A 16,476-nucleotide genomic window follows, 5' to 3' on the forward strand; every position below is an offset into this window, starting at 1 on the left:
CACAAATCATCCATCAACAGCATGGTTTCCTACGTGAACGGCCGGTAGAAACAAAATTCGTTAATTATGTTCAGAAGTCCATAAATGATGATCTCCAGGTTGACATTATACAGGGTGTCTCAGGTATTAGTACAAAAAATTTTAGGGGTAATAGGTCTCTTCTTTCTGAATAAAAAATTCTTATAACACAATGCCCCATTCTTTGTCCTTCTTAAGATATGATACGATAAAGTTAAGGGTTCACAAGTTTGAGTACTACTGGTTAATGAATTATACTAAGCAGGCTTTGCTTTGCAATTTGTAATTTGTTTCTAGTTTTGTAATTTGTTGTTTTTAATGCAATAAGCAAGTTTATTTATTAAAACCTCAATTTTTGTAAATTTTCACATTAAAGAGTGATAAAACAGAAGTGATAAATTTATTGGTATAAAGTAAATAACCTCTAAAAAAATGTCTCAAAAATAACTTTTATGTGTCAAATTAAAGTTATATTACATAAACAAAAAATGCTTAAATATAATTCTTTATACAGCAGTACTTAAACTTTCAAACCCTTAACTTTATCATATCATATCTTAAGAATGGCAAAGAATGGGACATTGTGTTATAAGATTTTTTATTCAGAAAGAGACATCTTGGCAATCTTAGGCAGTCATCTTGGACTAATTTTATTCTTAGTTTATATTAATGATATTAATAATAATAATAATAAATTGCTTTATTGTTCTCATAGCATACAAAAAAAAATCATTGTAATAAATCATTGAAAACAATAGAAGAAAAAACAGAAAAGTAAATTCAATAATTACCAATAATAGAAATAAAAAAAATAAAAATTTCATACATGAGAACAATCGTATGGCATGGTTTAACTCATATTGTTCTTTCACCATACCATAGAGAATTTAAACATTAATAGAATGCGCATTAACTGTAACATACAACAAAAAAACATTATGCAGGTGCAAAACCATTTTTACAAACGTGAAGGTCACTGCCGCTCATGCAAATAATTTAGCACGTGTCTTTTAAAAGTTATTGGTGATGCACACACTGTCCACTCAAGAGGAAGTTCATTCATTGTCTTAGCGACCTGATAGGAAAATGACTTTTTGAAAAAAACTGTATGAAAAATAGGTGGAGATAATCTCCCTTTAAATCGACAATGTCATCAGCATAAGCTTGTATTTCTACACCAGCGGCTTCGACTATCGCAATCAGATCGTCAACCAGGAGGGACCAAAGCAGGGGAGATAACACCCCTCCCTGCGGGCAGCCACCTCCCGGCCTGAAGCGTATCGTATCACCGTGGAGTGAAGTAGAAACTATTCTACTATCAAGCATATTGCGGATCCAACCCGCTATAGTTGCTTCCACTCCCCTGTCAAGAGCAGCTCTTTCAAGAGATTGTGGTATTGCGTTGTTGCACGCTCCCTCTATATCCAGAAACGCACAAACCAAGATTTCTCTATCCTGCAGCGTCCTGGATACTCTACCAACTAAGTTGTGTAGAGCCAATTCTGCTGAATTTCCCGCTTGATAAGCATACTGGTGGCGACTCAGTAGATCAGATACCAATGACACCGTACGGATGTACCGTTCCAGAACTTTTTCAAGAGTTTTCAGCAGAAATGACGTTAGGCTGATGGGTCGAAAAGCATTAGGAGTAGGGACCGAACGGCCCGCTTTGGGTATATAAGATACCCTTACCTTAGTCCATTCTGCCGGTACATATTTCCAAGCGACACTCGCTCTGAAAATTTTTACCAAAATTGGTAACAACAATGACCTTCGTTGTTGTAACAAAGCAGGAAAGATATTGTCTTCTCCAGGCGAGTTGAACGGCTTAAACGTTTGAATCGCCTGGTCCACGGATGTGCAAGTGACGACTTTTCTAGCCACACTCCAATCCGTATTTGAGGGGCGCTTTGCCTTGCAGGAATAGCCAGATGTGGCATTATCAGCCCTCATCATCAAGCTTCCTGAGAAGTGAGTCTGCATGAGAAGCTCTAACGAGGCTCTGCTAGAGTCCGTAAAACTACCGTCAAGCCGCTTAAGTGAGCCCAGGGGTAGTGCCGGATCTCTAGCGAGAATTCTTGCACTGTTGGGTGTGTCTTTCACTCCCTCACAGAACCTCCTCCAAGACTCTCTTTTTGCCTTACGTATGTTTTCGGTGTAATTCGTTAGAGCCTATTTATATTTCTCCCATTCACCTAATGTCTTGACCCGGTTAAAAAAGCCTCCGGACCTCTTGTCTTTCGAAGCTAAGAGATTCGTTCCACCAGGGTGTGCCCCGATTATTACTTTTCACCTTCAGTGGACTGCTACTGTGATAGGCAGAGCGAATTGCCACAGAGATCTGCTCCGTGGCTATTTCAACCTGATCACAGTTCCTAACGGTTGCGATGACACTAGTTAGGTCATCTGCAAGGCAACTCTTAAACAGATCCCAATTAGTGTTACGGGGATTACGGTACGTACAGTCCGATTTCATCCCTAGGTCAATTTTAAATTGAATATGTCTATGATCTGAACACGACGGTTCAGAAGATACCCTCCATGAACTTATCTTAGAGCTTAATATAATTGAGCTGAACGTAATGTCAAGTACCTCCGTTCTGTTTCTGGTAACAAAGGTTGGTTTGGCGCCTACATTATTAATAATAAGCCCGTCCCCTAATAGGTAGTCAAAAAGCAACTCACCTCTTTCATTTGTGTTGGTGCTTGCCCACATTGTGTGGTGGGCATTGGCGTCACATCCAACAACTTGTAGATTATTCCTCCGGCTGTAGGCAATTATGTCTCGCATAGCTGGACCATTTCTGTCCAGCCCTTCTCACCTTGGATTCTCAGAACCGCAGCCACACAATCGCGGTCGCTATGCTCTGAAATTAGTTCCATATCCGACAGCTTGATGCTTGAGGAGGATCTTGAACGTCTGCAAGACTATTGCTTCAAAAACTATTTGTTTCTGAATTATGATAAGTGCTATCAAATTACATTTAGTAGAAAGAGATATCCTAAAAATTTTAAGTATCGCTTGGGAGCTAATTACGTGAATACTACTTCTCAAATTAGAGACCTTGGTGTTGTTCTTGACTCAAAACTCCTTTTCTATAGCCACATAGACGCGGTAGTATCGGATGCTTGAAAACAGTTAGGTTTTATTATTCGTGTATCCCGTTTCTTCACCAACATGCAGAGCATCGTTTCCTTGTACACGGCGTACGTCGATAGGGTTTTGAATTTTGCCTCAATTGTTTGAAATCCCTCGTCCGCCGTGTATGTGGATTGAATTGAGGCTTTGCAGAGGAGGTTTTTGAGATATGTGGCCCACAAATTTAATTTTCCTTATTGTACATATGCCCAGCGTTGCTTGGTTTAAATCTACTGCATACCAATTCACCAATGCTACGTCTATTGCACTTCTACAATAGTTATTGTAAAAATTTTAATTTATTTGTAGTTTCACTGAGAGTATTTCACGTTACGTTTTAAGTTTGAGTGTGTTGTGTTTTCTTTTTATTATTGCTGATTATTTTCTGTTGTTGTTGTTCTAATTATTGTTTTAGTGTATACTTAATTGGAGTTTTCCCTGTATGTATCCCGAATATAAATAAAATAAAATAAAAATGTAATAATAATAATAAAACTACTATTGTATTATTCTAAATCATCTGAACACAAATTAATTTAAATGTTTTCCTGTACATTTCCGATAATTAATATTATTACTTATTTAATAGCTACATAGGTACAATCTCCTAAATATTGAAATCCTAACTTTAAAAATAAACTTTGTGAAGCCTTATTCTTAGTAATAATAGTACACAAAGGATTAATTCCTTCTTTAGCAATTTCTACACACATTTTCTTCACGATCAATGATCCATAACCTTTTCGTTTAAATTCAGGAACAGTTTCTAAAACTGTTAATGTTCCCCAATGATTTTGAAGTATCCAAGATACCAATCGACCGTTTTCTTTTAAAAAGACTCCGAATCCATCGTTCATTTCAATATAAGTTGACAAATACTGTTCCGCGCCAGGGAAAGCATGGGGCCATAAACTGCATATTAAATCTACATGAGACAAGTTTAATTTATCGATGTAAACATCATCGGGACACCTATTAACACAAAAAATTATAAAATTTGTGATTTTAAATGATTTGAGAGATATTACTCAATTGAATACTTCAACGCTTCTTCTTTTGGTAAATAATAAAAGTAATTATTAAAAGTGGCTTCAATTGGAACTTCAAGATCTTTTAAAGATTTATAAATTGGTGGTAAATGTTCGTTTCGTATTCCATAAATTACTGATTTATTTGATGTTTTTAAACATTTTGATTCGTTGAGTAACGAGTAAAGATCTTCACCAGTTTTGTCTAATGTAAACATAAATATATCAAACTTTTTAAACTAAAAAGTTATAAAATTTATTTATTTAATTAATTAAATTATAACATTTTTTAGAAGTACACTGGGTCAAAAAGTCTGCGAACACGTCAGAGCGTTTTCAATTTCCGGCTCTAGTCCACCTATTATCATATTTTTAATAAATAATAATCATTGTAGTCGGTATTGTAACTAAAGAAAGTGTATTGATATATTATCAATATACAATTTCTTTGATTGTAACACATACATAAACACATTGCCATCTAGAATATAATATTTTATTTCATAAGAATAAATTTATAATATATAACTCTCCATACTTGTAGAAAGCATAGCAAAATAAGTCTCCGTACAGCACAGACAGGGACCGGGGAATTACCTATTTCTCTAAAAATTACTCACACCATGTAAAGTCATAGATGCATATTTTATTGAGTGCGGGAAGTTGGCCCCCCATTTTTTTATTATTAATTTTTTTGTTGTTGTTCTAGAATGTTCTAGAGTTGTTCTATATTGTTCCAAAGCGGCAAATCGAAAAAATAAAAACTCCGCGAGAAAACCGAAAAAACAGGTTTTTTGACTAGCCCCCCATTTTTGGAAAAATCAAATTTTGTTTGTTGTTCTGGGTTGTTCTAGTTGTTCTAGTTATTGTTCTAGAAAATAAAAATTATGGGATACAGCTTTACGAAGTTATAACTAAAAATAGGTTTGGCTGCCGAAATGTCTAGTTGATTGCTGTGACCATAGTTTTTCTATTATCAATTCCATATTATAAATATATACTTATTATAGCTAACGCAATCTGGAACAGCTATTATTTTCACTAGAACAACTCTCTAAAGGGCACTTTACTCTTTGAAAATTAAAGTTTTTCGAAGTTTCAGTCAGTAATTCTTGTGTCAGCGATTTTATATTACACAATAAGAATTAAAAAACATAGAACAATCTAAAATAACTCAAACTTTGCCGATTTAAATTGTTCTAGATGTGTTTTACGTTTAACACAGACATTAATTTTGCAAAATCACATATTGCAAAATTGTTCTTGTTGTTCTAGGTACTTAAAAAGTTTATTTAATCACTGCGGCTTTAGTTCTTTTAAAGTTTTATATTAAAAATTAGTACTTACAACAATTAGAACAATTCAGAAAAGCTGTTATTTTCACTAGAAAAACCTTAAATTTGAGGTGTTGTGATATCGGACAGGTTTTGTTGAATCAGTGAACCCAACCTTTAATATAATAATAGTTTTAAAAAACTAAAAAAATATGGAATAATCTGACCATCCTAATTTTCTAAAAATCACAAGTTTCACCTTTCTGTTTAAACTTATAATAGTAAAACATAAGTTGCGATTTAAAGTGTATTTTATTTTGTGTAAACTAAGTAATAAATTAATAAATAAACTAAACTCACAAGTAAAACAATAACTATTCGAACAGTATTACTATATCAGTACAATAACTTATTCTAAGGTAAACTATAAATAAACTAAACTATGTAAATAAACTAATATCATGGAATAATACGGTTACATCAGTTTGCTCATTTATAAACATATATGCACATTTGTGCATTTATTTCAGTAGCTTCTTCAACTTGTACGGATTTTTTTCGTACGTCATTAAATGATATCCAATTGGCATTGTTGGGCACAAATGCCGGGTAGTGTCCTACATCATTCAAAGATTGAGTACCTTCGTAACTGATGATACCTGCGGAGATATAGTATTTGTTGTGGAGTTACAAATTGCGTGCGTAATTACTCAATTTTGTTTTATTGTTCTCTCCATTCGTTGTTTCTATAAACAGTATCTTTCCATATTGAAGGCTAATGCTTGCGTCACAACCACATTTTTTGCAATTGTTGTTTAAAGTTTGCATGTAGTTTTCTATTACTTGCTTTAGCTATGCATAGCCAAATATTATTACGATGTCAATATCGATTGGTAAAATTATGTTTTTATGGAAAGTAACATTTAAACTATTATTGCGGTTTTTAGTTCTACAATAACTAAATTCTTCTTTAAATAGTTGTGTGCAAAGAAACGCAATATTTGAAATAGCATTCACTATTATCACGCCAGCAATATTCTGGCTTCCAAAATAATTTATTCTGTTAATAGTTCAGGTCTTTTTTTATATGTTGCTTTACTAGAACCGGTTTTTAAAAATAATTTTAGAAAACTAAAGCAATCTATGCAAACATTCTCAACATGATTTCTAAATGAATTGTGTGTACGGGCAAATGCTAAACTATGAAATATACTGTCGAATCCGCAAGTATTTTGAACAATATATTTTTTATTTTTTATTGAAATAGATATTAATGAAACTTACTTATGAAAGAATTACTAACTGAAACTTCCAAAAATTTTAATTTTCAAAGAGTAAAGTGTTCTTTATAGAGTTGTTCTAGTGAAAATATTAGCTGTTCCAGATTGCTTAGGTATAATAAATATATATTTGTGATATGGAACTGAAAATAGAAATACTATGGTCACAGCAATCAACTAGACATTTTGGCAGCCCAACCTACTTTTGTTAGTTTAGTTTATTTATTCATTTATTACTTACATTAGTTTTACAAAATAAAATACACTTTAATTCGCAACTTATGTTTTATTATTATAAGTTTAAAGGGAAAGGTGATTTTTAGGAAATTAGATGGTCAGATTATTCCATATTTTTTATATTTTTAAAACTATTATTATATTGAAGGTTGGGTTCACTGATTCAACAAAACGTGTCCGATATCACAACAACTCAAATTTAAGGTTTTTCTAGTGAAAACAACAGCTGTTCTGAATTGTTTTAATTGTTGTAAGTACTAATTTTTAATATGAAACTTTAAAAGAACTAAAGCCGCAGTGATTAAATAAGCATTTTAAGTACCTAGAACAACAAGAACAATTTAGAGCAACAAAAAATATGTGATTTTGCAAAATTAATGTCCGTGTTAAACATAAAACACATCTAGAACAATTTGAATCGACAAAGTTTGAGGTATTTTAGATTGTTCTATGTTTTTAATTGTTTTGCGTAACATAAAACCGCTGACACAAGAATTACTGACTGAAACTTCCAAAAACTTTAATTTTCAAAGAGTAAAGTGCCCTTTAGAGAGTTGTTTTAGTGAAAATAATAGCTGTTCCAGATTGCGTTAGCTATAATAAGTATATATTTGTAATATGGAATTGATAATAGAAAAACTATGGTCACAGCAATCAACTAGACATTTCGGCGGCCAAACCTATTTTTAGTTATAACTTCGTAATGCTGTATCCCATAATTTTGATTTTCTAGAACAATAACTAGAACAACTAGAACAACAAAGAAAATTTGATTTTTCCAAAAATGGGGGGCTAGTCAAAAAATCCGTTTTTTCGGTTACCTCGCGGAGTTTTTATTTTTTCGATTTGGCGCTTTGGAACAATGTAGAACAACTATAGAACAATCTAGAACAACAATGAAAAATTTAAAAATCAAAAAATGGGGGGCTAACTTCCTGCACTCTATTTTATTCCGTACTTTTTTTTTTTAAAGGGAAGTTATGGAAACCTCGTATTTATAGATGGTGTTATGGATTAACATCTGTATCTCAAACATAAAAACTCAAACTTAAACGAGTCAGTTATCTTTCAACAAGATAATGACCCTAAAAACACAGCAAAACGAGTAAAAGAATGGTTAGTATACAGAGTGGGAAAGCAACTCAATACACCTCCACAATCGCCCAATATGAATCCTATCGAGCATTTATAGGATGAAATTGGGCGGAGGGTTCGCGAGCACGAAATTAAAAATAAAGAACAGCTTAAGATGGCAATTATATTCGATCTTTGAACTGAGTTTGGAGGTGTCACAAAATTTTTCAAAAAAGTTATGAATTTTTTACGTATTTCGGGGGTGATTTCGACCCCTTATCTCTTGAATTTCCGCGGATATGTTATTCGAAACGTTATTTTTGATTTTTCCACTAAGTTTGGTGGTGTGGCGTTATTTTCGTATAAAAAATATCAAGTTTTCTTGTTATATATATAATAATAAAATATATTATATAACAATATATTTTCTGGTTGCCATAAAAAACGAAAAATAAATAAACAAATATTATTATTAAGTCGAAACCAGTCTAAACATACAAATTAATCTTGTTACTTTTGCTCGCTAAAAAAGCGCCATAAAAGAAATAATATTATTATAAAAAAAATAATTACTTGATGTAATTATCACATCAATTGGTGACCCCGACGTGATATTGTAATTATCACAATACATACAGGCTGATTGAAAAAACCGCTAACAGACTTCCAGAGTAGATAATACATGAAAAATTAAGATGAATAGTCTTAATATACATGGTGTCGCAAATGCCTCGTTGGCGAGATATAGCGGATCAAAGTTTCCTTAAAATTAAACATTATCTGCAATAAAAAGCACTTTTTTAAAAATATTGTCTACGCCATTGCTCTCTACGCGTGTCAATTATCTATCAATTGGTCTCTTACAAAACTTTGATCAAAGCAATAGTTTTTAAGAAAAACACGTTTGTAGAAAATGTATAATAATAATGCATTAACATGTGAGGGTCCTTGGTGTACTCATTTTGCATCATTTACATCTAAACAAAATCAAAAAAACTAATAAACGTTTCAACTTCAACAGTAATGATTTGACATCTGCTAAACTGATCATTCAAATAAATTAAATTTTTTGATTGATACTGGGGCAGATATTTCGGTAATTCCGAGAAATACATTTGCGGATTTTAAAAGGGATAAAGATACCTTTTTAACAGCTGCAAAGGGATCAACAATTCCAACTTATGGAAAAAAATTATTGAAAGATAATTTAAACCTCAGGAGAGTTTTTCCATTCGTTTTTACTATCGCAGATGATTCTCGACCAATCATTGGAGCAGGCTTTTTATCCCATTTTGATATTTTAGTTGATATTAAAAATCATCGATTGATTCTAAAACTAAACTAATTTCTATCGGCTCCATAACCTGTTCATCTATTCCATCCCCAAAGCAGTTTGTTGTTGAAACGAAATACACCCAATTAATTAAGAACTATCCAAATTTGATTTCTACATCTAATTTCTCTTCTCCAATAAAACATTCCATCCGTCATCATATTATTACGAAAGGACATCTTCCTTTTTGTCGCCCTCGTCGGCTAGACGCTAACAAATATAAAATTGCTAAACCAGAATTTGAACAGATGGTAGAATATGGTATTTGTCGACCGTCCTCATCATTTGTTACTTCAGCTCTTCACATGGTTAGTAAAAAAGATTCTGCAGACTGCCGTCCTTGTGGTGACTATAGACAACTGATTGTTCTTACGAAACCAGATAGATATCCCTTACCACACATTCAAGATTTTAACTTGCAAATTCATGGATTTTCCCTAAAATTGATTTAATTAGAGCTTATCACCAAATCCCAGTTGCAGAAGATATTTATAAAACTGCAATTACAACACCTTTTGGACTATTTGAATTTTCACGGATGCCTTTTGGATTACGCAATGCTGCTCAAACATTCCAAAGGTTCATCAACGAAGTGACTAAAGGTTTGAACTTTATTTTCGTTTATCTGGATGATATATTAGTTGCGAGCAAGGATGAAGATGAACATTTAGATCATCTTAAGCAACTATTTAATCGATTAGACCAATATGGTATTAGTCTTAAACTCTCAAAATGTGAGTTTGGAGTTTCACAATTAAATTTTTTAAGTCACACTGTCTCTTCAAAAGGAATTCTTCCTTCAAATGAAAGAATATTTGAATATCCTTTAACCTTATCTTTTTCCTCTAAATCAGAAAAAAGTCCTAGACAATCTCGCTATCTAAACTTTATAGCGCAGTTCTCAACAGATATTGCTTACATTAAGGGTGAAAACAATATTGTTGCCGATGCTCTATCAAGGTTAGACAACAATGTTGATTCTTTTGATTTGTACGAACCGAACCTTCAAACTTTGCACCAAGCGCAGTCTACAGATCAACAACTCCAAGAATTACTTAAAACTCAAAATTGTAATCCTAATTCAAAATTTCGTCTAAAACAAGAAACAATTCCATTTTCTAATCGTCCAATTTAGTGTAAAATTTCTTCACCTTCCTATCAACGTATTTATATTCCAGATAAATTACGTCATTCGATTTTCACTGACTTACATAGTATTTCTCATCCAGGTATAAGAGCTTCTAAAAAATTAATCAATACAAGATATTTTTGGCCTCATATGAATTACAATATATCTCTTTGGACAAAAGCATGTGTTAAATGTCAAATTTCAAAAATCCAAAGACATACAAAATCTCCAATTATGACGATTGATATTCCTAAAGGCCGTTTTGAACATATCCACATTGATATTGTAGGGCTCCTACTTCCTTCTGGTGGTTGTTCTTATATTTTAATAATAATTGAAAGATTTACTAGATGGTCAGAAGCTTTTGCTCTTTCATTAATTACTGCATCAACTATTGCTAAAACACTTTACGTTCACTACTTCTCACGTTTTGGAATTCCACACACGATCAAGGCCCGCAATTTGAATCTCAATTATTTAAAGAATTTAATAAGTTTTTTGGTTCGTTTCAAATTCACACTTCAACATACCATCCTCAAAGCAATGGTATTGTCGAAAGATTCCATAGAACTTTAAAAACTGCATTAATTGCTAGAGGGAATACAACTCATTGGAAAGATGAATTACCTATTATCCTTCCTGGTTTACGTTCAACCATAACAGAAGATTTAGGTTGTTCATCTGCTGAATTACTTTATGATCAATCCTTGACACTCCTAGGTAAATTTTTCTTAAGTTCTCATAGTTCAATTGATACGTCTTCACTCCTGATCAGTTTACGAAATCATTTTACACCAACCACGATGCGTCATCATTCCCTTAATAAACCTTTTTTACATAAAGATCTAGAGAAATCAGATTTTGTTTTTGTCCGGATAGAAGGCAAAAAATCTTCTCTCTCTGCAAGGTATGAAGGGCCATTTAAAATTATTAAAAAATTTCCTAAAACTTTTTGCATTTTTAAAGAAAATCTAGAACAATTCATTAGTGTTGACAAACTGAAACCTGCTTTTCTTTTAAATAGTTCATACATAGAACAAGTTAAAAGAAAAAACAATTTAAATGTTTCATTTAAATGAATAGTAATTTTTCTCTGGATATTTGTGGCGTTATTTTCGTATAAAAAATATCAAGATTTCTTGTTATATGGTGATTCAGACCACCCGTACCAAGGATTTTTCTCAAAAACGTGATTACCTAAAAAGTTGCAATAAAAAATATGACATAAAATCGTATATGAAGCATCCAATGCACCAGTTTTTATCATGCTGGTAACACCGGAAGTGGGTGGTAATGATTTTCCTATTGATGATTGCAGAACAAAAACGAACGTAAACCTCCTTACAGCATTAACTGCACGACGAAATTCGTTAGTGCTAATGGACTGGCATGCTCGATGAATTCGGAGTTTCATATTCTCCCTTGTTGTAGGCGGTTCCATGTAGACTATTTCTTTAATTCGACTCCACAGGAAAAAGTCCAGTGTAGTTAAATCAGGTGATCGAGGTGGCTATTCCACAGAACTCCCACGACCAATCCCATGCGTTGGATTAATGCTGGTCAATTACCCTACATGCAACAACTGCAAAATGTGAAGGACACCCATGGTGTTGATACCACATTGTTATCCTTGCAAGTAAGGACACATCGCCTAAATAGCAAATGTTCAGCACATTTTGTACAAATTGGGCATATGTGTCTCCATTTAGAGCCATATCAAAGAAATGTGGACCAATTATTTGCTCTCCTATAATACCACACCACGTGTTGAAGGTCCATAAGTGTTGATTGTCAACATATCTCACCCAGTACGGATTTTCCCTTGCCCAGTTGTGGGTGTAATGAAGATTTACCTCTCCATTACTTATAAAAAGCGATTCAGCGGTCCAAAGAACACGTCTAGGAAAATCGTCGTCTTGATCCAAAATCCAATTACAAAAAGCCAGCTTTCTTTCAAAATCTCGTCCACCAAGAGTGTGAAGGACACTAAGATGGTATGCATGCAAACGATTTTCCTTTAATATTGTCCATACTGTTGATTGACTTAATGTTAAGTCTATCGAAATCCGGCGTGTAGAAACGTGTGGATTCAAATTCACCGCTTCAAGAACATCAGCAGTACTTTCTTCTCTTCTGACTCTTCGAATCAGCAAGCCTTTGTTCTGAGTTAGTTGCACACAACCTTTAGGTTTTATTCGGTTCGCCAAACGTTTAAAAACATGCCGCAACTGTTGCGGACGATCGGGAAATCTTGCCGCATATCTTCGCGCTGCTTTTCGAAAGTGTTCTTTACATTCTCCCAACATCATTAACATGTCAAATGCTTCTTCGTTGGTAAATTTTTAATAATAAATGTCAAATATGGAAGTCATAGCTCACTTAATCATAAATTATTGAAAAATAATTTTAGCAGGTCCCTTAAGATTTTCATCAGTAGCACTTAAACGTTGCATTAAAACTAAGAAGAGTTAAACCAAAAGTTGTTTATTTTTAAAATATCTATTCTACGATAAAACTTAATTCATATGACAACTTGGAAAATTTTTAAGTTGACGTCATTACTACCAACTTTCGGTGTTACTAGCGTGATAAAACTTGGTGCATTGGATTCTTCATATACGATTTTATTATTATATTTTTTATTGCAACTTCTTAGGTAATCGTGTTTTTGAGAAAAATCCCTGGTACGGGACCCGTGTGAAGTTGCCCATAAATTCTATCCATAAAAAAAACTTTTTTGTTTGTGTATCGATTTTAATGATTAATAGCTCATTAGAAAGATCTCGTAGAGTAGAGCCTAACATAGTTTTGGCGGCGCGAAATTCTAACAATAAGGGTAATTAAATGATTAAAAACGTTATAAATAATTATATTCTTAGTCCTTTAAACATTGTTAGTAATTGTCCGACTTTTATAATAAGTAAAAACACAGTATATTAATAAAATACTATAATTCATTATTATTAGCGACAAGTCAACTGTATATTATATAATTTTTCTGTGAAGATAATAATTATCTAAAACTCGCTACAACAATTATTTACAAAACGAGATCAATTAAACAAAATTGTATAAGTAGTCAACTATTAAAATCTAATTTAATTGTAGTTACATTTAGTTGCTACATTAAATTGTATATAAACATTCATGGCACATTTTTATTGTACCGTATAGGGCCGTTATCCTAAATCGAATAGAAAGACCATTTTTCAAAAAATCGATAAAGTATGTAAAAGTAGAAGGATTGGTAACATTTTCAGATCCTAAAATTGTTTAATTTTTGCAATAATTAATATTAAAATTCAAAATCACCTCTATAACTGGTTTGGTGTCGTTTACGAGGTTTTCACGTAAGATCAAGATTTTTTTTTTGAAAAAGTAAGGCCCAGTTTGAAAAATAAAAAATTAATAGAAGTCTTCAATTTTGCTAAACTATCGAATAAGCCAATAAAAAAAAGAATGTGTAACGGCCCCATCACAGTTTAAGGTAGGTGTCTACAAAATTCACACAGTTCGTCCAAACTACTTTTGCAGGTATCATGGGCCATCTACGAGCATTACTTGGAGTTGGAGTTTTTTTTAATAAAGTTTCAATAATGATGTTTCTGTGTGAATCTGCATTGAATGATTTAAATGGTTTATTTGATTGAACTCCACAATTGTATCAATCTGCTTGTAAAAGATAGTCTAATTTTCGAAATTTGTTTTAAATGTTCCCGGCTGTTGTTAAAGGTCGTATTTTCATACTGTGAATTGTATGTTAATGGATCCATATATGTTATTGTATGAGTGATTAAGTCTGCAACATTGACGTCCAATGCATTTGAACATAATATTGCAAAATATTATTCTATTACAAAATTATTTAAGTACATATCAGACATATTTTTATGCTGTAAAAGCGTTTGAAAACTGCTGTGGTATAACTTTCCTTTATTGGACACGGCTACTACATAGTCTTTCGACAATTTAAGTGGCATTGTAACGTTGTTGTTGGTAATAAAAGAATGACTTTTCTGGCTGATTGTCAAATTTTGTTTTAATTTGTGTTTAATTTTTGGATTCATCACTTTCTTAACAACTTATACTAATATTTATTAGTAATATTTATTAGTTATATTTATTAGTTATTAGTTAGTTACAGACAATTAACAAAAAAGTTATATTTATGGATATGATTGTTTATAACCTTTTTAATTGTTTAAATACCGTTATTGTTAGAATTTTACGCTGCCACTACTATGATATGATCTACAGGACGAGCCCTTTCCAGAAAGGTATCACACATTAAAATCGGACAATTAGCAAACAAGTTATATTTATGGGTATGATTGTTTATAACGTTTGTACTCTTTTAATTACCGTTATTGTTAGAATTTCGCGCCGCCATTACTATGCCATGATCTACAGGACGAACCCTTTCCAAAAAGGTATCACACACTTAAATCGGACCATTAACAAAAAAGTTATACTTATGGATATGATTTTGCTTTTCAAAGAACCGCCTGGCGCCACGTACGTCTGGAAACAGGTTCGTGTTTTGTTGCACTTTTCTAATTACCCATATGATTTAGCGACGGCCAAAATTCACTTTTGTGTAGAAGACAGAATATGCATTCTGATTTGGTAATCATACCTGATATTATGTTAATTAGTTTTCAATTTTTGGGGCTCTAAAGTTAGAAAAATTTTCTATATATTTTACTGTTTTTTGCAGAATTTAAGGTGTTCCCGCCCAAAATCTGCGCCGCCAAAACTATGTTAGGCTCTACTCTACGAGATCTTTCTAATGAGCTGTTAATCATTAAAATCGATTCACAAACAGAAAAGTTTTTTTATGGATGGAATTTATGGGTAACTTCACACTGGTTGGAACGGGTGGTGTGAATCACCCGGTATATATGACAATATATTTTTTGGTTGCCATAAAAAAACCAAAAAATAAATAAACAAATATTATAAGTCGAAACCAGTCTAAACATACAAATTAATCTTGTTACTTTTTCTCGCTGAAAAAGCACCATAAAAGAAATATTATTATAAAATAAATAATTACTTGATGTAATTATCATATCAGGTGGTGTCACAAAATTTTTCGACAAAGTTATGAATTTTTTACGTATTTCGGTGGTGATTTCGACCCCTTATTCCCTGAATTTCCGCGAATCTCGCGGATATGTTATTCTAAACGTTATTTTTGATCTTTGGACTGAATTTGGAGGTGTCACAAAATTTAAATTTAATAATAATTAATTTTAATTGAAAGTTTTAGAGAGGTTTTCTATTTTACTCTCTTTAATGCTAATTTTGATGTTTTTTGATTATTATCACTAATAAATACGAAATTATAAATAGAGTACACTATTTGCTTGGTCCGCTGTAAAAATGTGAATTTCCTTTCTGAATCTATTGCTAACTTCAACGACATACGTTTATTTATGTTTTGTAAAATAAAGTTTTAATTTTTATGATACTGATTTGTTTTCTTACTTATTACAACATATCCTGGAATAATATTTTTGTCTTAAACATCATATTCGATAAATTAGAGGGGTAACTTGAAAATGTTGTGAAGTGTACAGAGACTTTTTTGACCCAGTGTATATTTTAAGTACCATCATAATAAACGTTCCACTTTTCTTCCAATCATCTCGTAAACCATAAAATTTCAAATAATCATTTTCTGGGTGAGACTTTTTCCACTTAAAATAAATTAAGAAGAGACTATTAACGTGACTCGCATATGGAATGTGGCGTTCGTAAATTTGTTGAAGTTCTTTAATTTGAAGAGCATTCAATGTATTCACTTTAATTTCGTCCATCACTACAACAAAAAAGATAATAATTATAGATTAAAAAGGAAGTTACATACTTATTTTTAGAAAATATTTTATTATTGTATGTTTGGGTGTTAAGTGAAAGATCACGCACAATTACTCGTAATAGCTGATAAATATAAAATAA

At 32.3% G+C, this 16,476-nt stretch overlaps 1 protein-coding gene across 1 annotated transcript; it reads right to left on the reverse strand.

Moving 5' to 3' along the window:
- Positions 1-3,635: 3,635 nt before the first annotated feature.
- LOC111425876 (uncharacterized) lies at positions 3,636-16,472 on the reverse strand. Its single transcript, XM_071197371.1, has 4 exons — positions 16,385-16,472; positions 16,128-16,336; positions 4,186-4,424; positions 3,636-4,129 (listed from the first exon to the last, which is right to left on the reverse strand). Coding segments are annotated over exons 1-4 (843 nt in total). The 5' UTR covers positions 16,386-16,472; the 3' UTR covers positions 3,636-3,735.
- Between the last annotated feature and the right edge of the window lie 4 nt (positions 16,473-16,476).

Source organism: Onthophagus taurus, chromosome 7, assembly GCF_036711975.1.
Source record: "Onthophagus taurus isolate NC chromosome 7, IU_Otau_3.0, whole genome shotgun sequence".
In the NCBI taxonomy this organism is placed as follows: Eukaryota; Metazoa; Arthropoda; class Insecta; order Coleoptera; family Scarabaeidae; genus Onthophagus; species Onthophagus taurus.